The following is a 25711-nucleotide window of genomic DNA, read 5'->3' as shown; positions in this document are numbered from 1 at the left end:
CCGACAGATGAGAGCTCCGGGCAGCGTGGGAGCTGGATGCGGCAGCCCGGGGGTCAGCCGGGAGGGGCGGGGTGGGGCCAGGAGGTTGGCAGTGGGAGAGACTTGGGGCAGCCACAGAGACAGAGGGAGACCCAGAGACGCAGAGACGGACCCTGAGAGGTCTGGCGAGAGGCGAGGGATGGAGAGACCGCGGCAGAGACGATGCGGGGTGGGCGGGCAGCGGGAGCCAGAGTGTGAGTGAGTGAGTGAGTGAGGAGCGAGGAGGGAGGCTGGGAGCCCCTGGTTCGTGATGGGGCGCAGAGGAAGGGGAGGCTGCCGGGAGGACTGGCTGGGAGGGAAGGACAGGGCACAGGGCCGGGAGAGGGACCGGGAGCCCGGGGGACCAGCAGGCAGAAGGGTGCCCGCTGGAGGAGGCAGGCGGGGCGGGATGTAGGGGGCAAGGGCCGTGGGCACCAGGCTGGCTGGGACCTGGGTGGAGGGGCAGTGCCAGCCCCCATGACCCCCGTCTGTCTCTCCCGCCTGCTCCATCCCGTCCTCATCCGTCTGTCTGTCTGGCCTCTCTGCAGGGCCAGCTCCACCATGGACTGTAGCTGCGTCTCCGACCTTCTCTTCGCCCCGCCTGCCCTGCCGGCTCTCTGGACCCCTGGTAACTGGCCCGGACCTCCCCCACCCCTTCCCCAGCCCTCGGGCCTTCCCAGCAAGCCGGCCCCACCTTTCTGCATCTCTCACTGTCTTCCTTCCACCTCCCCGGGTCTTAGTCAGAGTCGCCTGAATCCAACCCCTTCCTGAAAAACTTGGCTAAAAACTTCACAGCTAGATGTCCCTGCCACCTGCCTGCTGGGACGCGAGCGTCTTTTGGATGGCAGGTGAGGTGTGGAGGTTGGAGAGGGACAAGGAACCTGGGGCCTGAGGACCTGGGGTCTCGGCCGGCTGCAGTCTGCTCCCACCCAGGACCTGCGGTCAAAGAGAAGCAGGGAGACTGGAGAGAGGTGGGCACGGATGGGGCAGGGACGGGGACGAGAGGGGGCACTAGGCTAGGCGCTGGTGGACGAGTGGACAGACTGGATGACCCAGGCAGGGGGACATGGAGACGTGGCCAAACCAGCCGGAGCCTGGGAAAGAGGACGGCTTGCTTGGAAGTGGATCACCAGAGCGGGGATGTGGGCGCGCCCCACAATGAGAGAGACAGAGAGAGAGAGAGAGAGAGAGGAGAGAGAGAGAGAGACAGAGAGAGAGACAGAGAGACAGAGAGAGAGAGAGAGAGAGAGAGAGAGAGGAGAGAGAGAGAGAGAGAGAGAGAGAGAGAGAGAGAGAGACAGAGAGACAGAGAGAGACAGAGAGAGAGACAGACAGAGAGAGAGAGAGAGGAGAGAGAGAGAGAGAGAAAGACAGAGACAGAGAGAGAGAGGAGAGAGAGAGGAAGAGACGGGACTTGGTGCCTGGTTACTTGGGGTCTTGGAGTGTGTCTCTGTGTCACCCTTCGGTGTTTCTGGAAGAAGGGGTCACCCTGGAAAAGTGTGCGTTCGTCTCTTTGTTGAGCCGGTGTGCCCGCTTGTCTGTGTACCTCCGAGGCTACCCGAGTGTCTCTGGGCTGGGTGTGTTGTGTGTCTTTGGGACTTTGAGTGGCTACATCTCAGGACTGGGGGTGTCCGCCAGCTCGCCGCCATGTGTGTTCCTGCCGCGGTGGCTGAAGGGCCTCTGACCGCTTTCGTGGTGTGTGGCACTCCGAACCGAGTGGACGGCTAATCTTGGTGCATTTCGGGCTGCAGGGCTGGGTGCTCCCCAGGCCTCTGTGTTGGGGGCTGTGTCTGTGTTTGGGGTGTGTGGAGGTGGTTCTTGCATCTGTGTGTCACTGAGTGTAGCTGGATGTTGGGGGCTGTGTCTCTTGATGTGTGTGTGTGTCTTGACGTGTATGTGTCTGTGTGTCTTGGCGTGTATGTGTCTGTGTGCCGAGGTTGCAGGTCCTCCCTCTTGTGTGTGTGCGTGTCAGCATGTACAGCACATCCCAGGACGTGCGTTGGACAGGTAGCGTTCCGGGCTGTGCTGTGTCTACGTGTGTGGCCAGTTGTGCGTTGTCACCTTTGGGGTCGTGTGGGTGTGTCTGTGATACAGCCACTTCCCCCCGGGATGTGTTCTGGGTGTGGAATGGGCCAGAGGCCGCGTGTCCCTGTTTTCTTAGGTGAGAAAGACCCCAGATGGAGTTGAGAGAAAAATTCTCCCTTCAGGGAGGAAACTACCTGGCCTTCTCCAGCCTCAGGCAGGGAGGCAGTATTTCCCATTTTTAGATACCAGGCAGCCTTGATGCAACCCTGCTCCTCTTTGCCTCACATCCCTGAAATTTTGATAAGCCAGAGAGGGCAAGGAACTGCCCAGGACCACACAGCAAGTAGACACAGATGGTCTGCCGGCTCGGAGTCCCCTCCCTCACCAGCCTCCTTCCCTTTCCTGCATGGTTGTCAGCTTCTTATAGGCTAATCATGCCTCCTGTTTTCATGCCTGGTTCTGGGGTCTCTGAGGAGGGGGAAGGGGACAGAGAATGTGGCATAGGAGAAGCAGGACCCAGGGCCTGGGGCCTTGTGGATGGGAGGTGAGATTTAGGGGTGGCCAACAGCATCTGGGTGTCTGGACATGGGGCACGGGACGCCCACCTGAGCGTGAGACATACAGCACTGAGCTGTGGGTGTTAAGAGTTGGGTGCCTGGGGGGCTGGGGGTTGGGAGGCTGTTCTACTGTCATGGGGCCACCCAGGGTGTGCCTGTCAGGTTGACACACGCGTCTCGATGCTGCACTCACTGTCTCCACCACAGTGTTTCATCTGGGCCTTTGGGGTCCTGCTGTTAGTGGATCCCAGCGCTGAGGGGCCTGAGATGTGCTGTTGCGTGTGTTGGGATGGGTGTGCGATGCTCCGTATCCGGTGTGTCTGCCTTGGTAGCACATGGTGCGTGGTGTGTCATGCCCCAGCAGGAGTGTGGCACTCTGGTGCACCTGTGTCCCATGGTACAGCTGGGGGTCCCTCGAGGGTGAGTGGACGTCTGTGAGATAGGCTGTGTGCCGTGGGCATCCGCAGACACTCACTGCTCTCAGACCAATGTAGCATGGATGCAGGGAGGGGACACAGGGACGTGAAAGATAAATTCATGGACAGGTGCAGAGACACACATGTACACAGGCCCAGCCTGGACGTGCCAGGGTGAGGTCAGCTGGGGCTGTAAGGGGGAGGGAAGTTCAGGGAGAGACGGACAGGAGACACGGAGGGACGGGGGGACAGCAGGAATCAGGGTCTCTCAGACCAGAGCCCTCCGGGGGCAGGGCCAGCCTGGGGGGCTGTGGGGAGAATGCAGGAAGCTGGCCCCTCCCTCCCACCCTCTGCCCACGTTGTGCAAAGGTAGGGGACCAGGCTGGAACTGCCAACCCAGCATCCCTGGACGCCGAGTTCTCTCCCTCTATTTGGACAGTTTGGGGACTAGACACCAACTGGGGCGTGAAGAGCGGGAATCGGGTCCCTAAACATGCGTGAGGCTGGGCGACTGCTCATCAGAGACCAGGAGTCAGGGGAGAGCTGGATGCCTCCTGGTTCCTGAATCCAAGGAGGACCCAGAGCCCCGGACTCGGCGCCCTGACCCGGGGCCGCACCCCTGCCTCCCGTCCCCAGGGTTTGCCTTCCCGGATTGGGCGTACAAGCCGGAGTCGTCCCCCGGCTCGAGGCAGATCCAGCTGTGGCACTTTATCCTGGAGCTGCTGCAGAAGGAGGAGTACCAGGGTGTCATCGCCTGGCAGGGGGACTACGGGGAATTCGTCATCAAGGACCCCGACGAGGTGGCTCGGCTCTGGGGCATCCGGAAGTGCAAGCCCCACATGAACTATGACAAGCTGAGCCGGGCCCTGCGGTGAGGGGGGGCTGGGGGCCGGGACTCCCACTCCCACCTCGCCCCTCTCCCCTCACTGCCCCTCTGGGCCCCTGCCCCCTGGGGGCTTTCCCTCAGCTTCCTGGGGCAGAATCCTGTGGGATCCCAGCACACAGGGCTCTGCACATGGAGCTACTGTTAAGTACCTACTTGTGAGTGAAAGGAAGGCACGAAGGAAGGACCGGAGCCCAGGGCTTTGGAGCCACACAGGCCAGGATCCCAGCCCCTGCCTCACCCCTTCCTTGCCCCGTGACCTTGGCCAAAGGATTTCTGCGCGCCTCAGTTTCCCCAAGTTGTTGTGCTCTGTGCTGGGCGCAGAGCACGTGTTAGGGGCTCTGCCTTCACCTCCCTGGGCCCCGCCCCCAGCATCAGCATCCTCCTTCTGCCCACAGTTACTACTACAACAAGCGGATTCTCCACAAGACCAAAGGGAAGCGGTTCACCTACAAGTTCAACTTCAGCAAAGTCGTGCTTGTCAATTACCCACTGTTGGACGTGGCGGCAGCCACCACGGGCTCTCCACTCTTGCTGACCCCGGGTCCCTTTGGGGGAGCCCCTGGGCCAGATGCTCCTCCCCTCACCCCCGAGGTGAGTTAGGATCCTGGGATCCCAGAGCGAGGTGCTTAGTGCCATGAACCCCCTGGGGAGGGGCAACCAGTCTGAGTGGCACCCACTCCCTCCCCTCCCTCTCCAGACCCTGCAGACCCTGTTCTCTGCCCCACGCCTGGGAGAGCCGGCGGCCCGGGCACCCCTGTTCACCCCCGAGACAGACAAACTGCGTCTGGACAGCCCTTTCCCGTTCCTGGGCTCTGGTAAGGGCCTGGGGTCCAGGCGTGCCGGGGAGGGCTGTGTGAGGGCAAAGATGGGGGAGGAGACAGGATGCAGGAAGGAGGCTCCAGGCGAGGCTGTGTGTGTGTGTGTGTGCGTGCGCGCACGTGTCGAGGCTCTGTGTGTGTGTATGTGTGAGCGTGTGTTTAAAAGTCAGAGGATGCGAGGTGAGGCAGGGAGGAGGGAAGCTGGAAAGGGGAACAGGCCGAGAGAAGGGTTTTCTGGGGGCGCTAAATGAATGGGAGGCGGGTGGGGAGGTGGAGATGGGGGGAAGCCACGTGAGGGTGGGGAGATCCCGTGTGGGAGGACAATGGGAGAATCAGGTGGAATATGGCAGGGAGGTGGCACCCTTCACTAAGGCCCCGGCCGCCAGCCCCGATAGTGGGGCAGAGAGGCCCAGCCTGAACGCCACCCCCGTCCCGCCACCCCACCAGGTGCCACCGGCTATTCCAAGCCCCCCGGCCTGCTGGGTCCCTTCGGCCGCGCCTTCCCAGAGCACCCCTGGAACTTTAGCCCGTACCTCACCGGCCCCTTCCCCAAGCTGCCCCCGCCTCTCTACCCCCCCCACTTCTACCCCAACCCTCTGGCCGGTTCCCTGGGCCACCTGCCCGCAGCAGGGGCAGGGGGAAGCCCCAGCGCTGCGCCCCTGCTGGCTGCCGCCGCGGAGGGCCTGGGCCCCGAGCGCCCCTCGGGCCTGGCAGCAGCCCCTCGCCTGGCACTGCCGAGGGCTGGGGGCCCAGAGGCCGCGCTGGGGGGCAAGGACAGCGACTCGGAGCTGGAGATTACCGACGTCAGCGGCTGCAGCTCTGACAGCGAGGGAGAGGAGGGCCTCCCCGTGCCCTCCAAGGCCAAGGCGGGCAAAGGGGGTGTCGGCAGCTGAGCCCGGGTGATGGATTCTGCCAGGGCGGGGACCGGGGTGGCCGCTCGCACAGCCTCTTCTGTTGTCTGGTCTGCTCTCGATGTCCTGCCTGAGGCCGGGGAACAGCCTTCGGCCCCTCCCAGGCCCAGGCCCACGGCGGCCCCAGTCTTCTTCCCCAGCCCCAGACTGGGGGGGGGGTCTCATCTCCCCCTCCAGAGAAGGGAGGGGACACGATGGCCTCCAGCTTCCTCCCCAGGCTCCAGTTTGAGGGGGTCCCCGCCTGGCCCACTCCCAAAGTGCAATACGGCGCCCAGCCTTCCCTGCCCACCTGCCCCTGTGCTGTGACCTAAGTGTTCGTGTGGCCGTGTCTCCCCCTGTGCCGGCCCCAGTCCTGATGCCCCCCGCCTCCATCACAGGCCCCCTGGGGACAGGGAGCTCAGAGCAATAACCCCGCCCCCAGCCCCCACCCAGGAGGGCCCCCTCCCCACCCCATGACCCCCACCAGCGACCTCCAGAGAGTTTACTACAAAAATAAAAGAACAGAAAGAAGTGTGAGATGCAGGGCACCGAGCGTTGTCGTGCGTGACCAGTGGGCTCGGGGGTGGGAGCTGGGAGGGGTGTTGGGGGGGGCCTGGGGAGTCACTGTCAAGGCACAGGGACGAATGAATGAACAACTGGAGAAAGGCAAAAGGCACAGAGGCGACGGGGTAGGACAGACGCAGGAAGTGATGCCAGACAGTTGTGGAGGGTTCCAGACACCACGCTGGGGCCCTTGCCCGCCCTCACAAACACAGACCTCTCCTTAGATAATATATATTAAAAAATAAACCTCCAATTCAGGGTATAAAAACAGAGCAAAGGCACTTGGGGGTGGGGGCTGCCCCCCCACCCCGGGCAATACTGAGATGGCCCGGGAATGGGGGCCAGATAGTGCCCCCATGGAATGAAGCCCTGAGTCCCCCAAGCAGGAGGGAGAGAAGGCCGAGGCCAGCGGGAGGTTCGGGGGGGCAGTGATCCCAGCTGGGCCCCCCTAGGCATGGCCCTGGCAGCCTGGCTCCCTCTCCTCAGGCCCTTGGGGTTGGAGATGCTGCAGCAGCTGTGCAGTGGCGGGTGGCCCTCTCCTTCTTGCGAAAAGGCCTGGGGGGAGGGGGAGATGTAGGAGAAGAAGGGAGATGGAGATGGGAAGAGAGATGGAGAGAAAGGGGAGCGAGATGGAGAGAGAAACAGACAGGGAGAAAGGGAGGGTGCGGAAGGAGCACAAACGAGCCAGGGAAACAGAAACTGACAGAGAGGGACAGATGGAGGCAGGAGGCAGAGTGGGGAGATGCGAAAGTCAAAGACAGAGGGAGAGAGATGGATGGGGCTGTGCAGCGGCGAGTGCCTGAGGTAGCCACTCTGGTCCCTCCTCTCCAGGCAGTGCCTGGCTCCCCCAGTCCCCCACTCACCTGCCTGGGGCAGGGGTCCTCAGGTACAGCCAGACTGGGGGACAGTGTTCTCCCCGAGCGGAGACAGGAGGAGTCTCAGGCGGCAAAACTCCTCCTCCACCTCCTGGTTGGGGATCCTCAATGAGAAGGGTCCCTCCACTGAGTCAGCCCCCTTCCTCCCCCCCCCCAAGGCCACCACCTCCAGCTGTTTAATGGTCTCCTCCAGGCTGAGCAGCTCCTCCCGAATTTCCTGGGGCTGTGCTGGGCTTGGGGGGCCGCCCCCTGGGACTCCATCGCCTTCGAGCGGAGGCCCCACCCCGCTGTCTTCCTCCGAGGGAAGCAGGAGCTGCTTCAGGGACAGCACTGGACAGGGGCAAGGGAACAGAGTCAGAGGCAGGGCTCGGGCTGGGATGGGTGGGAGGTGAGGGGTGGGAAAGAGGCCAGGGGCCTGCGGGTGGGAGTGAGCTTCCGGTTGGCCAGACCTGCAGAAGGGGCTGGAGGCTGCAAAAGGGGGTGCAGAGGTGAGGCTGGGGCTAGGGTGGGGCGGGGCGGAGGGCACCGAGGACAGAGATGGGTCCAGGGAGAGGCTAAACTGAAGGTTAAGGAAGGGACGGGACTGCAAAAGGAAGAGGGACTTGGGGCCGCCAAGGAAGGACAGTGGTGCAGGGTCGGGGCCGTGCAGCAGGTGGATTTGGTTCATTTGTTTCTGGCGGCTGGCCACATGGCAGGTTGGAAAGCACTGTTCCGGCTGGCGGCAGCCCTGCGGGGGTGGGGCTGAGCTACCTTTCTGAAGGGCCTTGGCGGCGAGCTGGCCCTCAGGGCCTGGTCTGCAGAAGGGCAGGAGGGCGCTGAAGATTCTCTCCATCCGGCCTGGGTCGGGGAGCAGGCAGGGGACTCAGATCCTGCTGGGCTTCCTGTGGACACCCCACCCCCACTCGGCACCCCTCCATCTAGGCTTACCGTCAGCCGGAGGCATCTCTCGGCCACCGTTGCCGTTCTCAGAGGTGCTGAGCAGGGGTTCACGGGTGCTGGGGGGAGCAAGTGCTGGGTGACCCCGCCACCCTGGCCCTGGTGGGCAGCAGGGGCAGGGAGACAGAGAACTAGAGGTGGGGAGGCAGGGAGGTCCGGAGACAGAGACAGAGGTCAAGGCTGGGAGACAGGGAGACAGACAGGCCCGGCTGGTGGAAGACAGAGAGGCCTGGATAGGAGACAGATGGACCATGGTGGGGTCGGTGCACACATGTACACACCTTCACAGGCACGCGCGTGCACGCACACACACACACACACACACACACACATACACGTGGAGACTGGGCTGGAGCTCAGGTTCTGGGGACACACAGGGAAGCTGCCCCCTGCCCTCCACTTGCCTCCCTGGCCCCCTCACCTGCTGGGGCTGGGCCGGTGTTTGGGTCGGGAGGTGCGGGCAGGGACCTTCAGGGATCCAGCGGTCTCAGTGATGAGGGCACACCAGCTGGGGAGACAGGGCAGCCCCTGGGCAGTCAGAGCCCCCAGACCCTGTGCCAGGACCTCCCACCCACCCCCTGTCCCCAGAGATCCGGGGGCCTGGGCCTCCTCCCCCTCCCCCCGCTCTTGGAACCCAGAGCTGCTCACTTCTTCCGCTCCGACACGGTCTGGGCCACCAGCTCGTATATCTGGGCCTCCTGGTCCCAGGTAAAAATGACATAGAAGGCTTTGTGATCTGCAGGGGGAGGGAGAGGTGAGGCTCAAAGCCAGGGCCATCCCAACATGCACCTGGGGAAGGCCCCCATCACGGTGGCACCTGGTGGCTCCCACGACTCAACTCACCCCCCGCCCCGCCCCCGGTGCCTCCCTCCGGAGCCCTCCCTCACCTAACCAGGAAACAAGCCCCCAGTCTGGCTCTACCTGTGAGACCCCTGGAACCACTCCCACCACCACGGCCCCTCACTGGGCTCCCAGCTCCCACCCCTGCTGCCTACAACCCCCAAGAGGCAGCCAGGGTGTCTTTTCAAAACACCAGTTAGAACTGGCTGCTCATCTGTGCAAAAACCTGGGGCAGTTCCCCAGCTCACTCGGTAAAGCCACAACCGGCCTGGGGCCCCGCCGTGCCCAGCCCAGGGCCCCCCTCTCACAGCCTCGGCCTTGGGCTGCCAGGCCTCCCCTTGGCCAGAACGTGCGTGCCGGGCTCCCTGGAGGGCTCCTCCCCTGCCTTGGGGACAGCTGTGCCTGGGGCCTCACCGGTGGCCACCTCTCGGGTCATGGCGGAGGTGAGCCGCAGCACTGGCCGCAGCATGGTCTTGCCGTCGGGTGTGGGCGTCAGCGTCCGGCTGTGCGATTTGAGCAGCAGCCGCTCATCCTGGCGCTGCAGCAGCAGCAGCAGGTCGTCCAGCAGCAGGACGTGGACCTCTGCAGGGGGCGAGGCCCGTGCTCAGCACGCTCCCTGGACAGCCCTGCCCCGCGGCCCCCCGCTCGCGGCCCTGGCGCTCACCCACAGCCTTGTCCTTAGTCACCCGCCACGTCAGCGGGCCCTCATGGACCAGCTTCTTCTTGGTGATATCCAGGTTCTGAAGGCAGGAAGGAGTGATGGTCAGTGAAGGTGAGGGCGGGGCAGGGGAAGGTGGGGATGACCATGGGGTCAGGAGGGGCTGCCCCGCTGGGAATGAGAAAGAAGGGCGTCAGGGTTGAGGGGCCCCTCTTGCTTCCTGGGTGTGTTATCAGAGAATCCCCAGGGCGGGGCGGAGGGGAGGAGAGGGGAGGGCAGGTGGGGCGGGGGCGGGGCCACCTTGAACTCGCTCAGCATGGGGTCGCTGCTCTGCCGCAGGTGGGACAAATCCAGGCGCCTCTGATAATCCTTGAGCCGCTGGGGTGGGGAAGGGAAGGGAGTGTCACTGGGACAAGCCAAGAGTTGGGGCCGGCCCACAGTGACCCCGACGGGGGCAAGCCGGGGGTCCTGCCCACGCGCACCCCCTGCCCCGGCCCGGGGCCCCGCCCAGGCTCACCAGCAGGTCCTCCATGTCGCGCACGGCTTGGTTGACGTGGTGCAGAATTTCCCTGCAGCACTCAGCCGCCAGCTCCACTTTCTCCCGTTCCGCAGGCTCTTCTGCAGGCAAGGAGGAGACCAGCCCCGGTGAACCCCAACCCTGGAAGCTCCCAGTCCCTAGGCCAAGATTAGAGACAAGCGGGCGGAGCCCAGCAGCATGGGGCAGGGCCTGCGGCTACCTGTGTTCTGCCCGATGCTCTGCAGCAGCAGCGGGTACTTGGTCAGACGCTGCATCTCCGTGGGGATCATGTCCTTCAGCTGCAGGCGGCGGCACCGGGGGCGGCTCTCGGCCTCCTGCGGGGACGGCAGTGCTGAGGCGGCTCTGCTGAGGCTGGCCTTGGGGACCGGGACGCCGGCCCCCCTCCCCTGGGACCCTGGGGCCCAGACCCCTGCCTCACCTGCACGAAGGCACAGAACCGAGGCTCCTTGCGCTGTTTGGCTTTGAGCTGCTCTAAGGCAAACGACTGGCGGCTGCAGAAGCGGGAGGAGATTTTCTGGAACCAGGAGCCCTCGGTACCATCAAACTACAGCAAGATTCAGGCCAGGGAGGGTGTCTCAGGGGGGATTGGGGGGAGCGGGGCCTCACATGGGGATGGCAGCCTAGACAGGAGGACAGGTTAGGGGCCCAGACCCCTGGGTCTTAAAGGGGTTGAAAGCTTGAGACCTGGTCTCCTGGGGCCTGCATTTCAGGTCCCCAGCCAGGAGGAGGGGGCGGGGTGAGGGGAAGGGGGGGCACCCTCACCTGGGCCTAGGCTGGGCACCCTCACCTGGGCCAGCAGCACATCTCCGATCTCCTCAATGAGGTAGCCACTGTCCTGCCTCCGCTTCATCAGGCGATCAAGGAACAGGGCTGTGGAGAGCAGAGAGGAAAGGGGGTGCTGTCAGGGCCCGTGAGACCGGATGCAGAGCTGGTCGGGAGCTGGTGGCGGGGGTGGGGGTGGGGTCGGGCTGCAGGTGGGTGTGTCTGATCCATGGGGCCGGTGGGCCTGTCCCTCCCTCACTCCCCACCACATGCTTGTGGAGGATGTGTCCCTAGAATGTGAGCTCTGGGGTTCTGGGGTGGGGTCGTCCCCAGAGCTGGAACAGAGGCTGCCCGTGAGACCAGGCTCCAGGGTTTGTCGTTGAGGCAACGAAGGAGAGAGCTGGCAGTGGGACGTAGGGCCACAGCCCTGCACTCACAATGCACCTCGATGAGCTCGTCCAGGCTGGGGAAGATGTTCTGTAGCTCCTCCAGGGAGAAGAAGCCCCCATCCGCCATGGGCTGGTAGAAGAGGTCATAGAGCACCCGGAGCATGCGCACGTGGGCCGCCTCTGTCACCAGCAGCTCTGCAGGGCCACCGAGCAGGAGGCATGGTTGGGGAGCGTGCAAACTAGGGGGGGGCACTCTCAGAGGCAGGCTGGGGAGTGAGGAGGGGACGGGACAGGGATGATTCTCCCTGGGTGGAGTCACGTGCCCCTGAAATAGCCAAATTCCTCAGCCCCACTGCCTTTCTGTTCCGGCTGGGGCAGCCAGGCAAGGCGACCGATGGTCCCGGTTTGCCCCGCACCATGGTTTTCCCGGGACATGGGATTTTCAGTGCTAAAACTGGGACAGTCCCAGGCAAACCGAGACAAGTCGGTCTCCTCACTGCCTGCAGCTGTGTTTTATGTCTAACCGTCCAGCAAGTTTTCTCAGGCTCCGTTTCTGGCACAATGACCCCCTCTCTGCACAGGTTGATGGCCCGAGTTCCAGGGGCCCCAAAAGTCCCCGGAGACTAAAGGTACCATTTTGTGTGTTACGTATGTATGTTTTTCTGGTGAGAGAAACCGCTATGCTGTCCGACGTGGTAGCCACGAGCCACACACAGCTCTTCAAATACTGCTTAATTAAAATGCAATGCAATGCAAAATTCAGTTCTTAGCTGTACTCACCACACTTTAGGCACTCAACCGCCATCATATGGCTGGTGGTTACCATGCTGGAAAGCACAGATATTGCCTGTGACCGTCATTCCAGAAAATTCTATCGGATAGCACTGCTAATGTTTTGATCAGATCCTCAGAAGGATCTGTGACCCAAAAAGCAGTTATCTGCTGCCCTAAAAGTTCTGAATGAGAACCCTTCTTACTATTAAGTAATCTGTAAATTAACTTCCAAATGAGCTTCCAAAAGGACTGTACGTTTGCCAAACTCCCCTCAACACACAAATGAGTTGAAATCACAGCACAGGATCGAGACAAAAACGATACTCCCATCATCTGTCTGCTCAGAAGTAAGCACTGCTAACGTATTGATTATCTTCCCAAACTTTTCTGGGTGGGAACCTTTTTGTCCCCCGAGCGCTGAAGACCAGTCCTAACAGCGGCTGCATCCGAATGCTCTTACCCTGGGCCCACCACTGCTGAGCGTTTCACACTAATCATCTCACCTTCATCTTTGTGACAGTCTCGTGAGGTAGGAACTATCACTGCCCACGTTTCCCAAATGAGGAAACAAAGGCTCACGCTAGAAATACAATTTTATAGACCGTGTCTGGCTCCTAACATCAACACTGTCCTGCACTACAAAAAATTCTTCGGAAATGTCACTTCAACGATGGCCGCATTCCCGTTCCATGGAATATTCCACAATTTACTTAACAAACGGTGCTCTGTCAGAAGCGGGCTGCCTTCAAGCTCTGCCCGGTGTAAGTAACACCGAGATGGACATCTCCCTGCGTCTGTCTGACTTTGCTGGAGCTGGGCTGTGTCCTCGGCCGCAGTGGCTTGGAGGAGGTGACTCACCGCTGATGACCTCCTGCCGCTTCACCTGGCTCTTGGGAAGGCTGTGCAGGGTGCCCGGGGGGACGAGCTCCCGCCAGCCGGGGGGCTCTTCTGGTTCCAGCTCTAGTCCCAATCGGCCCGGCTCCCCCTCGTCTCCAGGCTCGGGGCTGTGGGACAGAGGCCTCATTAGGGCCCCAGCGCAGGGCATCCCAGAGAAGAGCCTTCAACTCTTTATAGTGTCCAACCCCATCCCCCAGGGCCGCAGACCAGCCCCCAGATCTGGAAAGAAGCCTCTTACCCCTCTCCTGGGACCACTGGAGGCCCTCAGTGACCTCAGCATCTGATACCCAGCTCTTGGTGATTCTGGCAAAGATCCCCCACCCTGGCCTCCCTGACTCTCCAGGCTGCCTCAGTGGATGGGGGGAAGGAGGGACGTACGTGGCTCGTCGGGCAGGGCCAAGCACGGCCGTGGCGGAGCTGGGGTCCATGTCCACGTCGCTCCGGGAGCGGCCCCCACCCCGGCCCTTAGCCCCGAGGCTGCCCCGGGAAGGCCGGCGGCGGTCACTCACCCGCAGGCTCTCCGAGCGCCCCAGACGCCCCGACAGCCTGGACCCCGAGGCCAAGGACAGAGTCAGACAGAGGCCAGGACAGAGATAAGGAGAGACCAAGACAGGGACAGAGACGGGGAGAGACCAGGACAGAGATAGACAGGGACAGGTGGGGAGAGACCAGGACAGAGACGGGGAGAGACCAAGACGGGGACAGAGACGGGGAGAGACCGGGACAGGGACAGATGGGGAGAGACCAGGACAGGGACAGAGACAGGGAGAGACCAGGACAGAGATCAAACATGCAACAGAAGAGAGGAGAGAGTCAGAAGGACCAGTGTGACTTTGGGGTGCTGGGGCAGTGAGGGGGGTGGCCAGAAGGGATACTGAAATTGGTGGAGGAGGGGATGGGAACCCAGTACGGAGCACAAAACTGACCCCTCCCTTCCCTGAGGCAGGGGGATGGGGACAGAGGCAGGAGTTGAGGGAGGGAAGGGGGATTCCAATACTTAGCTCTTCGGCTTGAGGGTGGCGTGCCCACCCACCCCTCACAGGGGTGAAGGGGAGGGGGTGGCCCATGGGGAGAAGGGGAGAAATGGGGGAGGGGCTAGCCCTCCCCCCACCCAGGGCCCAGGCACCCACCTCTTCCACCTTCTGGGGAGAGAGGGGCACAGGGTCAGAGGTGGACCCAGATGGAACCCAACTCACCTCCCCCACCCGCCAAAGGGTCCCCAAAGCAGCGGCACAAGGACAGGCAGGGGGCAGAGCCTGCCCCCCAACTGTGAGGGGGACAGGGCCCCCAGGCACAGAGCACAGAGGGCTGGGGGATGGAGGGAAGGGGCACTGGGAGGCAGGAGCAAGGCAGCTGGGCTGGAGGCTTAAAAGAGAAGGGGGGGAAAAAAAGAGAGAAGGGGGAAAAGATGGAAAAGTGCAGGGCGGAGGGTGGGGGCAGAGGGAGAGGGGCCAGGAGGAGCTGAGGGGAGGGAAAGCAGAGGAAGTGGGAGGAAAGGAGAGAAAGAGAGGGGGGAGGGGGAGGGAGAAAATCAGTGAAAAAGGAAGGAGAGGCAGAAGAGAAGGAAAGGGGAGACGAGGAAAGACAGAGCGGAAGAAAAAGGGAGAAGACGGAAAGAGGGAGGAGCGGGGCAGAGTGGAGACGGCTTGGCTCAGGGACAGGCAGGTGCAAGTGGCAGTGCGACCCCCAACACACACCCTCCCTGCACTGCATAAGCCCGGTCCTGCGCCCGGCACCTCCCCTGCACCCGGCCCTGGGCACCTCTCCGTGTCAGCACCCTCCTCTGTGCTCTCCAGGGGCGCTGCAGGCTCCAGGCTGGCTGGGCCCTGCGGGGGCGGGTCCCCCAGCTCCGGGAGGGCGTCAACACCTGTGGGGATAATGGGGGTGGGGAAAGCAAGGCTGGCTGGAAGGTCCCTGCCACGGTGAGACCCACACCCTGGGGGCCTCCGTTCCTCTAAAGCCATCCAGTGCCTGGCCGACACCAAGTGGCTGCTCTATACTTCAGTGGGAGACGGACAGATGGAAAGACCTCTGAGAACAGGGTCATGGGCAGGTGGGGCTCAGTGGGTGCAGATGCTGCAAAACTAGGGTGCCAGCGTCGCACTCGGGGAGGAGACTGGATGCCTCCACATCCATGCATTCTCCCAACACTCAACTGGGACTTGTGGGAAGAGAATGTACCCGTTCAGAGGTGAGGGGACTGAGGTTCGAAGAGTGGGGAGTGACTTCCAAGATCTAACACAAGTCAAGCGCAGAGCCAGGGTCTGAACCCATGCCTGGCCAAGTAGCAGTCTGAGATCCAGCGGGCTGAGAGCCACCCAAGGAGCGTGAGACCTTAAGTTCATGGAGCAGCCGGGCTCACCATCTAAGGGAGGCTGACTGGTAATGTACTCAGAGAGGGTTCTGGGAAATGAAGCCGTGGGGGCTGATGGGAAACGTAGTCCAGGGAAGTGGGGAAACCTGTCACCGGAACAGAGGTGCGAGCTTGCGAAGAAAGCCGTGGAAAGGGTAAACCGAGGGAAGGGGTGGGTTATCAATAACCCTGGTGACCAGGGGCAGGGAGGGCAGAGAACCAAGGGGCTGTTCTGCTGCGGGGCCCAGGAAACTCTCACCTGGTTCCCGGTCAGGGCTGTCCCCAGACAGAGGGTGCAGAGAAACTCCGGGGGTGTCCTGCCCAGGGGCTCCGGCATTCCGGTCCCGGGAGGGCACCCCCAGACCTCCCTTACGTTCTGTAAGGCCTGGCTTCTCACCTGGGGAGACAGCGAAGGACAAAGGGGAATATGAGAGTCCAGCGACTCTAATTCACAAAGGCCTGGGGTCCAAGATGCTGTCCCATCACCCAGGAGACCCCTACTCCACCCTCAGAGCCAGGAGTCCCAGCCCCTCGCCCCTCCTCCCTCAGACCTAGTAGGTCCCCTGCCCTCCTCTCTCAGGTCCCCAGGACGGATGCTCTAGCTTCAGGACTATTACCATCAGCCTCAACTTTGAGGTGTCGAAAATCTGGGGCTGAAACGAGAGATGGGATCATGAGGTGGGGGCAGCATGGGGAAGTCGGGGCGGGGCTGAGGCTGGGCACCTCACCCTGGGGTTCTCCCCGGTTCCAGCGGGCGGCATCCAGGAAGCTGCTCAGTCCTTTCTTGGTCTTGGTCGGCTCTTCTGACCGCCGGTTCCCCATCACCTATGGAAGGTGGGGGGAGGAGGGGGCTGGGCATTTCTGGGCCGATGCCAACAAAGAGGGATCCGACCCCAGCGGTGCAGAGCCTCGAGGCTCCCTGGGGGTCTCTGGGGAGGTAAGGGCCAGGTTTGGGCGCTCGGGGAAGCACCTTTTTCCGGAAGAAATTCCTCCCCGACTTCTTGTCTCCACTCTTGGTCCGCACCCCGAGGTGGCGCATGTACAGGGTGATGGCACTGACCACAGCAGCACTGTGGGGAGGGGACGGTGAGGGCACACAGACACACACACTGCCACGTGCACTCCCACGGATGCAGGTACCCTGCTACCCTCACAGCTCCCCCTCCGCTCGCTTCCCACACCAGCCCCATGACCACTTCCTGCTGAGTATCTGAGGAAAGGGGGGAGAGAGAGGGTTTTAGAGGATGGAGCCAGAGGTGTTGCCCAACGCCCAGGCTCCTAGGCGGCAGGCCCTCCTCCCTCGGGCCCAGAAAACCAAACTCCCCGCCGGCCTCTCTCCTTCCATCACCTCTTTTCCTCATCGTTAGAGATGGTGTGTCTGCAAGAAAAAGAAAGAAGTTTGTAACAAGTTTGCTAAGCCTGGGGTCCCTGTCCACCCAGCACAATTGTCCAGGTTCCTGTCCCCTCCAAAGCTGGCACAGGGAGAGAGGAGAGGCAGACGGGGGCGGGGGGGGGGGCTGCTGCTGACACATCTGCGAAGGACAATCACTGAAGGCCAGACTCTCACCCGGGGTCGTGAGAGTTGCAAGGACAGGACCCAAAGCCCAGGCCTGAATGCAAGACCGTGGACAAGACCCGGAAACTAGGAGGGACCCCAAAGCTGGGAAGGGAAGATGCAAAACCAGATGGACTAAAATGCCAGGGCTGGGCCCCAGAAGTCAGGGGAGGAACCCAAACGCTGGGAAATAAACGCTGCAGCTGCAGAGGGAGCCGGGGAGCGGAAGGAACGGGGCAGCAGGGGGCGCCCTCTGGGCTGCGGAGGGGCTGGTCCCACTCACTGCATGTCCTCCAGGTGGGCCAGCTGCCGCTCAGCCAGGTGCCGCTCCCGGGCCTCATAGGTGGCGCGGTCCCGCCCAACCCAGGCCCCCAGCTGGATCAGCTCCTGCTCCCAGGGTGTCATGCCCATGAGCTTCTTGGAGCGGAAGTCCTCCAGCTGCCGGCTGACAGCTGCCTGCTGGGTCTGCACCACCTCCTGCACGAAATGCCGCTGGACATCCTCGGAGAGGAGATCGGGCCGCGTGCGGTCTGCAGGGACAGCGGCCAGTTCCAGGGGCTGCGACTCCCCACCCACCCTTCGACTCTGACAGCTATGCTTCCTTGGGCTGTGGGGGCCATGAAGAAGGAAGGACAAGCCCCTGTCCTGGGAGCATGAGAGTGTGGCCTCCCTCCCGGGGGTCTCCTGGTCCCTGCTAGAGAACACGTCCTCATCCCCAGATCCCCTCTCCTGTCCTTACCAAGTTCAAAGGCCACGGTGGGAGGGACCGTCACCCGCAGAATCTGCTCAGGGGAGAGAACGGAGTGAAGGGGAGGACTGGGCAGTGAAGGGGGCAGTGTTGGGATCAATGGGATGGCAGCCCAGGTACCAGTGGGTACGATGCTCTGAGGGGAGGGAGCAGTGGAGGGGGGGTCAGGCTGGCACAGGGTCTCCCCAGACCAGGCCGCCCTTCACCTTGCCCTCAGCAGGCTGGCTGCCCAGGGTGAAGGGGACGGGGGATGGGGCCCCCCGAAGGTGTCTCTCACCGCACACTTATCCAGGAAGCTGTGGCAGAAGTCGCCGAAGGCCTTCTTGGCCTCCTTGGGGCCCAGTGAGCCCAGCATGTCCGCGTGCAGGCAGCAGAGCTGGGGGAGACGAAGCATGACGTATCCTCCTCCCACCCCACCCAAACCGCACTGCCCCCGGAACGCCTCAGGGCACAAACCCTCTGCGAAGCGCTCCCTGACGTCCCCCATCCCCGTCCCAGGCCCCCGCCTGCCTCCCCAGGCCACCGCGGCTTTCGTTCATTTTCTCTCCTGTGAAATGGTTCTTTGGTCTGTCTTCTCTCTGCTGCTGCTGCTGCTAACGCCTCCCCCAGCTACAGTAAGCGGGCTCGGTGTGTCCCTGACGCTGTGCAAACTCTTTAGCCACATTAACCTGCTTAGTCACGGGGAGGACTACCGTTATCCCATTTTACAGATGAGAAAACAGCTAGTAAGTGACGAAGTTGGGACTGGATCTCAGGCAGCCTGTCTCTACTGCTCCCCATTGCCTAGCAATACCGTGAGTTACTTGAGGGCGTGTGTGTGTGTGTGTGTGTGTGTGTGTGTGTGTCTGTGGCAGGGGGGGACGTTCTGATTCATCTGTATCCCAGACAGGGCCTAGTACACAGCGGCACTGAGCACATAAACAGGAGGACAAGGGCACTCACTCACTCACTCACTCATCAAGCACGCCTTGAGGTCGCCTACGTGGCAGCCCTATGCTGGGTGACACTGGCAATGCTGTGGGGCCTCCAACCTGTCCTGGCTCCTGGGGGACTGTCATCAGGTAAGGGACATGGTCTCAGTGTGCTAAGGACTCGCCCCAGTAATCTATGCCTACCCCCTCCCCACACCCCCATAAGGCAAAACTCCATCAGAGGCCCACAGGAAGCAGCCCAAGGGACCACAACTATCTCCCGGCCCCTCCCCCAGCCAAGCAGGTGAGGAAACAGCGTGAGGACAAATCTCAATGTGCCGAAGGCCATCTGGGTCACCTGAGCCGAACCTCTGGCCCTGGCCAGGCCTCAGTTTCCTCATCTGTAAAGGGACACGGCAGGGCTTCCCTGGTGGCGCAGTGGTTGAGAATCTGCCTGCTCATGCAGGGGACACGGGTTCGAGCCCAGGTCTGGGAGGATCCCACATGCCGCGGAGCAACTAGGCCCGTGAGCCACAACTACTGAGCCTGCGCGTCTGGAGCCTGTGCTCCGCAGCAAGAGAGGCCGCTATAGTGAGAGGCCCGCGCACCGCGATGAAGAGCGGCCCCCGCTTACCACAACTAGAGAAAGCCCTCGTGCAGAAACGAAGACCCAACACAGCAAAAATAAATAAATAGCTTACTAAACTCCTACCCCCAACATCTTCTTTTAAAAAAAAAAAAAGGGACAGAGCAGTCAGCACAATCCCTGGGCTAAATTCCAGGAGTTCAAGTTCTAGAAACCCTCAGGCTCGGCAGGGGAACTCCCTTGCCAGAGGGCCAGAGCCTCCATGCCCCGGGGCGGGGGCAGCCACTTTTCTGGCAATTTCCTGATGGCCTGCCAGCTTCTGAAGCTTTGGTGTCAGTCGATACGCTCTTCTCTCTGCACCCCCCAGGCCTCCCTCCCTGCCACTTCCATCAGTCTCCTTGTTTTCTGGAGGGATCTACCACGCATTTCCAGTACAGAGCAGTGCCCTAGGCTAAGCCCAGCTCCCAGCCTGTGCTGGGCTGCACGGGGTCTTCTTGGGACGGGACCCTGGTCCACAGAGCCCCCTCCAGCCAGTGTTGCGGCTTCTCCCTCCCCAAGCCACCTGCTGGGTTCTCTAGACTCTGCAGGTGTCTCCCAGATGGCATGGCTCTGCATGCACACCTCCCCGGTATCTTCTGCCCTATAACAAGTTTTCCGGGTCATCCGTTACATGCCCTCTGCTTCGCGGGCTGCTTGTAGCAGTTTCCTTGTTTCTGGACCAGAGCCTACTGTGCCGCCTAGACCCGAGGAGGCTAACGGTTTTCTCCCAACCACCAGCTCTGAAGGACTGACTGGTGGCACGTGCAGAGAATTTGATTTCCAGAGTCTGTGAAAAGGCGCTGTCACTGATGGGTGATGCTGCCGTGGGCACGGAAGGCGGCCGGGGGCATGGTTTCCGCCAGGCTGCTGGATTCTCCGTTGCTCTCCGAGACTCTGCCGTGCCTACTCTCCCGGGCTGCGCCCACTGCTCAGAAATTTACACGGGGCACCTGCAACCTTGTCTGCATCCCGTGGTGGGCTTCTTGGCTCTCAAGCTGTGCGCTCTGGATCATCCTCGCTGGTCTAACGCACTGAGCACTGCGGCTGGTCCCCGCCCCGCCCCGCCCCGCCCCGTGCCTGCCCAGCCCCGCCCTCACCAGGGGTCCTGGCTCGAACTGCATGGCCACGTGCTGCAGGAGGGCCATGAGGTGGGCCGGGCGCCGCTTCACCTGATCCAGGCTCTGGTACTGGTTGTTTTGCTCCTCGGGGTTCTGGGGGTGGGGATGGGAGTGAGACAGTGGGGAGCAGAGGAGGGGCTTGGGGCTTGACCCTCCCTCTTCCCTGGTACTTCCCGATGGATCCAAGCTGGCAGGTGGGGTGCTGATGGTGGCCAGTCAGGGGTTGGGGAGAATGGATGAGATCTAATGTTACAATGGTGGGTGAAGAGGACAGAAATCAGGAGAGATGGAATGAGGATTTGTGCTGTAATTAGGGGGCGGGGCAGTGATAAAAACTGGGGTTAAACAGGGTGAGAGACTGTGCTGTAATGGGGGGGCATTGAGGATGAGGTGAGGGGATGAGGAAGGAGGTACCAGTAAGATTAAAGAAAGAGAGATGGGCAGTGAGAGGAGGCCGAGTGACAGCATCTGAAGACAGAGAACAGGACCCAAGGTGGGAGAGGGGACACTGAGGTTGGGACTTGAGGGCTGGGGCCCCAGGGAGCCTGGGACAGAAACTTTCCCACCCCCCCTCCCTCTCACCGTCTTCAGCTCATTCTCAAAATCCTCGTCCTCAGCCCCGATGATGCTGATGGGCACCAGGCCAGGCCGGGGGGGCCCTGGGGCCTGTGGAAGGGGAAGGATGGCTTCAGCCCACAGTGCTCCCCACCGCACAGCCCCCAGTCCCCTCACCCCCCGGCTCTCTCCGCTCTCTCCACTCACCGCCCCTCGGGCGACGTCTTCGGCCTCCATGGGCTCTGCAGGGCTGGGGGAAGAGGAGGGGCCGCGGTTAGAGGGGTGGCAGAGGGCGGCCCAGGGCGGTTACTCACAGATTCCTGGCCCAGGTGCCAAGGTGAGTAAACAGCCTCCACCCCCATCGCGGCCTCCACAGCTCAATGGGGCCTCTGTGTGGCGACAAAGAGCCCTTCAGAGGCCAGCCAGGGCAGGGAGCCCAAGGACAGGGAGCCTTGTGGGGGGGGGGGGAGCTGGAGGCCAGGAGCCTGGGTCCGTGAGAGAGCTGCGGCCGTGAGAGCCTGCGATTTCGGGTCCCCGATGGACGAGGCGCTGGGGGCTGGGTCCTGAGGAGGCAGGGCCGGCGGGCGGGCAGAGGTGGAAAGGCTAAAGGGGGGCTGGGAGGGAGGTAACTGGGGCCTAGGGGCTCTGCTCTGCCCTGTGACAGGCTTGGGGCAGGGTGCTGCCTCGGAACCCACCAGCCCTGCTTCCTGTGACAGGAAGTCACAATGGCAAATCCCCCAACCCCCAACTCCCTCCACATGAGAAAACCAAACTGTGAACCCTCCTCCCTCAGGACCAAGAGTCCTCGACCCCACTTCTTCCCCTCAGGGACCTGGCATCTTTCCGGCTTCCATCCCAGAAAACAAGGGACGGTCCTCAGAGAGCTCATCCCAAGGGGTGTCCATCTCTCTCACCCTATGTCCACCTGTCCGGTCTGTCTGTGTGTCTGCCGGCTTGCCTCTCCCCAGCTGCCTCTCCACTGAAACTGCCTCATGCCTTTGACTCTCTTCTCCCTGTGTCTTCATTTTCTCTCGCCTTTCCTTCAGACCTGTCTCATTTTCCCACTGTCCCTGCCTCCCCTCCGCTAGGCCCCACCCCTGCTTCTCTTGCTACCTGTCTTTCCCCTCAGCCTCTGCCTGTCTCCCCACATCTGGTTCCTGCAGCCACTGTCCCCGCACCTGTCTGCGTCACTGTCTCATTTGCTGTCTCTCGTCTCTCTCCCTCCCATCTCTCGCTGTCTCTCCCATCTTGTCTCCCTTAGAATCTCCACTTCTCCCCGCGTCTTCCCACTGACGTTTTCTGTGTCCTTAATTAGTCTGACTAATGCCACTCGAGCCCGTGTCAGGTGGGAAGGCGCTGTGGAAACAGGGGTGGGGTGGACCAGTGCGGGGGGGTTCTCCCCACAGCCCAAAGCTATTTATAACCCTAGTCGTTGGAGACCCACCCTTCTCCCTCTTCCACAGGCCTCCTCCCTAGCACTGGGATTCTGATTATGATCATTAAACAATGATGCTTTCTGGAGTGTCCAAATGCCATCCTATGGGTTCACCCAAGCAGGCCTCATTTTTATTCTTTTCCATAAAGTGTATTTGTTCAACATCCAAGCTTGGATCTGAGCATTGTTAAACGTTCACATAAATAAATTTGCAAAACAAGGCAGAAAAATAATAGTGATTTATTATGAGAGCTGAACTTACATCACACTCAGTGTGCTAGGCACTGCCCTAAGTGCTTCTCACAGAGTAAATCACTGAACCCTCAAAACCGCAAGCACCCCCATGCTATTATTACTCCCATCCGAGATAGAAAACCTTCACTGGGGACTTCCCTGGTGGTCCAGCGGTTAAGACTCCGTGCTCCCAATGCAGGGGGCCTGGGTTCGATCCCTGGTCAGGGAACTAGATCCCGCATGCTGCAACTAAGACCTGGCACAGCCAAATAAATAAATATTTTTAAAAAAAAGAAAGAAAGAAAGAAAAAGAAAACCTTCACCAGGTCATCAGCTGCAACTTCTGGGCTGGAAAGCATGACCATGGACATGGAGGGTCCCTGCTCATCCCACTCAGGGGTGGAAAAGTTTGACAGAGGCAGGGAAGATTCCAAAAGGGCAAAGGTGAGGACACACACGTTATCTGAGCAAATGCTTACGTGCCAGGCAGGCCCCGGAACATGCATTTGATGTGTATTATCTCTTTTTATTCCTCATCACAATGATAGGAAATAATAGTTAACAGTAAATGTACACTAAGTGCCATGAAATACGTGCCAGGAACAGTATTAATGCTTGACAGATATTAACTCAATCCTTTCAGTGACCCTGTGAAATCAGTCTTCTTCTTATTATTATCCCCATCTTACAGAGGAGGAAACTGCAACACAGCTCATAAGAGGCAGAGCCAGGATTCCGACCCAGGCAGTCTGGCTCCAGAATTTATGCATTTAACTCCCAGACTGTGCGGCTTTGGAGCATGGGGAATCCCCACCCCGACCTTAGGAAACTGAAATCTGAACCAAAGCTGAGACACATCAGGTTTCCCTATGGTGTCTGGGAGTCAGGGGTTATGTGGGCACTGTGGCCTGGGCAGGAGTACAGATTGGACTCAGCTGCCCCACAGAGGCCTGGGGCTCAGAGAGGATTGGGGAGGGGGGTGGTTGCTTAGAAGATGGGGTCCCACAAAGGCTAGAGAATGATGGGTCAGATGGATCTAAAGGCAACTGACAAGCCCTGGGGTCCAGCAGAGGGGGTGCTATGTGCATGGGGCTGTGGAGATGAGGGCAGGTTCAGAAGGTCCTTAAGGGTGGGGGTCCTAGAGCAAAGCGGGCATGTGTGAGGACTACATGGGTGCCTGGGTTCTCTGCAGGGCTCAGGGTCTATAAGATATTGAGTGGATGAGCCTCGTCTCCAACCTATAAGATATTGAGTGGATGAACCTCTAGGAGCCTTAAAGAACCTAAAACACTGAGTAGTCAAGGTGAGCCCTCGGAATGCATAAGGACCCAGATTCTATCTGACATATGATGGATCTACAAGGATCCTTGGATCACACAGGATCATAGTCCTTAAGGGGAAGAAGCCAGTTTACGGGATCTCTGGAGACTTAAAAGGGGACCAGAATTCTATAGGGGAGTGTGGTGGTCCCCGAGACCCAGGATCTACAGGGCCCCGGATTCTAGCGGATGCTATTGATCCATGGAAACCCCACATTCTGTAAGGAGCCGGACCTCCATGGGGCGGGGGGCGGGGGCAGCAGGAACCTGGAGGGTCTGTAGGACCTTGTAATTTACATGGAGCGTGGCGGGTCTACACGAGCCCCAAATCATATGTAGGACGTGGCGGGTGTACACGGCCCCAAATCCTACAGGGAACGTGGCAATGTGCATGGTCAGGGATGCTGGGGAGGACGTGTGGAGTCAGGGTGTGACGCCCGCCGGGGGCCGCGTCCCTCACCTGCTCCGGGTCGGAGGAGAAGCACCGCTGCTGCCAGAACCGAAGCCTCCGCACGCCGGCTCTGGGCTCCCCTACCCCCGCCTCCGAGTCGCTCTAGCCACCCCAGAGTCCACCTTTGCTTCCAGCTCCACTCCTCCCGCCAGCCGCTCTAGCCCGCTCCTGCCAGGCTCCAGCCCAGGAGACTCTACTCCTCCTGTCGGCCGCTCTAGCTCTCCACTGAGCCACGCTGGCCAGATAGGGCCGCTCTGGCCTGCCTTGGAGGGCTGGCGTTTCCGTATCTCGACTGCCCCCGTCACTCTCCTGGGCCCCGCCCCCTACCCCCTGCCCCCCGCCCCCAGGCCAGAGGTGGGGATGGTTCCAGCCCCCAGACCAGTGCTCAATACGAGAACACCGAGTCGCCCCGGCCCTTCGCCCCTAGACTGGGATCCCTACCCTATCTTTCCGCCCTAACTTGGGACCGTTTGAATTCCCAATGCTCGTACATTAATTCTCCCCGCACTGCCCCCCACCCCGCCTCACACTTTCCGCTGGGGCCGCAAAGCAAAAATCCTGGGTTTGAGCATACCTTCCCATCTGACGTGCAGTGGAACCTGGAAAAAGTAATTAACTCTCCCTGGGCCTCAGTCTTCCCATCTGTACAATGGGAAAAGATCCCCAGTTCTGTGCCCCTGCAACCCATCTCCCAGGGTATAACTCATGACCCAGAAAAAGACCTTTCCAAAAAATGCTTTCAAACGCGTTCTGCAACTTTCAGCTTCACAACGGCCTATGACCCTGTTATTGTCGTTTTTCCTTTTGGGTGGCTCTAAGCATGCGGGGTTGGAGGACGGCGCTTAGCTGAAAGCACCTGCGAGTTCAAATCCCAACTCCACTCGGTCTCACGATGTATGTGACCTGGGGCAAGTCGGTTTTACTCCCTGGGCCTCAGTTTCCCCACCTGTGCAATGGGAGTGATCATCCGTCCTCCGCCAGACAGTTGGGAAGCCTTGACCCCCGGCTCGCAGCCCTCATCTCACCTACTGGGCACTGAACAAGTATTAGTTCTCCTCTCTTTGTCCCCTTTGACAGATGGAAAAACTGAGGCCCAGGGAGGGGCGCCTGCTGGCTCAGCGGGGCCGGGAGGAGGCCCCTTCACTGCCGGCAGCGCCCAGCCCCCTCCCTCCTCCTCCCCACTTCCCCTAGCAGCCGAGGGGAGAGAGGCCGGGCGGGGCCAGGGACGGTGTACCTGGTGTCCGCGCGGGGAGGTGACCGGCGGGGCGCCCGAGGTCGGGCTCGGCGATCCCGGGCCCGGTGTCCCGGCTCCCGCTTCCTGGCTCTGGCGGGGCAGGAAGTTGGGGCGTTTTTCCGGAGGCCCCCGCCCCGCCGCCCCTCCCCGCTTCCTGCCCGCGCCCCGGGCCCGCCCGGCACCTCCGCCTCCTTCCCCTTCTCGCCGCCAGCCCCGCCCCTCCTTTCCCCGCTCCGCCCGGGACCCGCCCGACCTCCGCCGGCTTAGTCCGCCTGCCCGTCCGCGGGGCGCGGGTTTCACCTTTCTCATATATGTCTGGCGTCGGCCATC

General features: G+C 61.3%; 2 protein-coding genes across 6 annotated transcripts; one reads left to right on the top strand and one right to left on the bottom strand.

The window, feature by feature from the left end:
* The first annotated feature begins 579 nt into the window (after positions 1-579).
* ERFL (ETS repressor factor like) lies at positions 580-5613 on the top strand. The gene is made up of 5 exons (XM_060000552.1): positions 580-646; positions 3653-3887; positions 4298-4493; positions 4600-4717; positions 5168-5613. Exons 1-5 carry the CDS (start codon positions 580-582, stop codon positions 5611-5613), a joined length of 1062 nt encoding a protein of 353 aa, XP_059856535.1.
* A 776-nt stretch (positions 5614-6389) lies between these two features.
* ARHGEF1 (Rho guanine nucleotide exchange factor 1) lies at positions 6390-25470 on the bottom strand. 5 transcript variants are annotated; one of them, XM_060000548.1, is made up of 30 exons: positions 25382-25470; positions 20916-20958; positions 20736-20819; positions 20133-20246; positions 17777-17875; positions 17491-17533; positions 17035-17281; positions 16545-16574; positions 16167-16266; positions 15925-16021; positions 15814-15849; positions 15456-15593; positions 14605-14710; positions 13222-13389; positions 12805-12950; positions 11221-11367; positions 10809-10891; positions 10440-10565; positions 10221-10335; positions 10001-10101; positions 9784-9861; positions 9490-9565; positions 9240-9407; positions 8634-8721; positions 8407-8493; positions 7977-8044; positions 7800-7886; positions 7216-7379; positions 7038-7140; positions 6390-6729 (listed from the first exon to the last, which is right to left on the bottom strand). In XM_060000548.1, exons 2-29 carry the CDS (start codon positions 20943-20945, stop codon positions 7057-7059), a joined length of 2910 nt encoding a protein of 969 aa, XP_059856531.1. In that variant the 5' UTR covers positions 20946-20958; positions 25382-25470; the 3' UTR covers positions 6390-6729; positions 7038-7056. The 5 variants fall into 5 exon arrangements, with proteins under 5 accessions (XP_059856531.1, XP_059856533.1, XP_059856534.1 ...); XM_060000550.2 differs by having other exon boundaries at positions 15814-16021; XM_060000551.2 differs by lacking the exon at positions 13222-13389.
* Positions 25471-25711: the final 241 nt, after the last annotated feature.

This window comes from Delphinus delphis, chromosome 20 (genome assembly GCF_949987515.2).
Source record: "Delphinus delphis chromosome 20, mDelDel1.2, whole genome shotgun sequence".
NCBI classification, from domain to species: Eukaryota; Metazoa; Chordata; class Mammalia; order Artiodactyla; family Delphinidae; genus Delphinus; species Delphinus delphis.
The sequence above is the reverse complement of the archived record's forward strand: the minus strand, read 5'-3'. Positions and strand labels throughout refer to the sequence as shown.

What these genes read in the sequence shown, in the direction of transcription:
- ERFL (XM_060000552.1), top strand. Translation starts at nt 580, where the DNA reads ATGGACTGTAGCTGCGTCTCCGACCTTCTCTTCGCCCCGCCTGCCCTG. An exon ending in AAGCTGAGCCGGGCCCTGCG is followed by an intron (nt 3,888 to 4,297) that starts GTGAGGGGGGGC and finishes TTCTGCCCACAG; the next exon opens with TTACTACTACAACAAGCGGA. An exon ending in TTTCCCGTTCCTGGGCTCTG is followed by an intron (nt 4,718 to 5,167) that starts GTAAGGGCCTGG and finishes CCACCCCACCAG; the next exon opens with GTGCCACCGGCTATTCCAAG.
- ARHGEF1 (XM_060000550.2), bottom strand. Translation starts at nt 20,945, where the DNA reads ATGGAGGCCGAAGACGTCGCCCGAGGGGCG. An exon ending in TCTAACGATGAGGAAAAGAG is followed by an intron (nt 16,267 to 16,544) that starts GTGATGGAAGGA and finishes CCCTCCCCACAG; the next exon opens with TGCTGCTGTGGTCAGTGCCA. An exon ending in GCGACATGGAGGACCTGCTG is followed by an intron (nt 9,862 to 10,000) that starts GTGAGCCTGGGC and finishes TCCCCACCCCAG; the next exon opens with CGGCTCAAGGATTATCAGAG.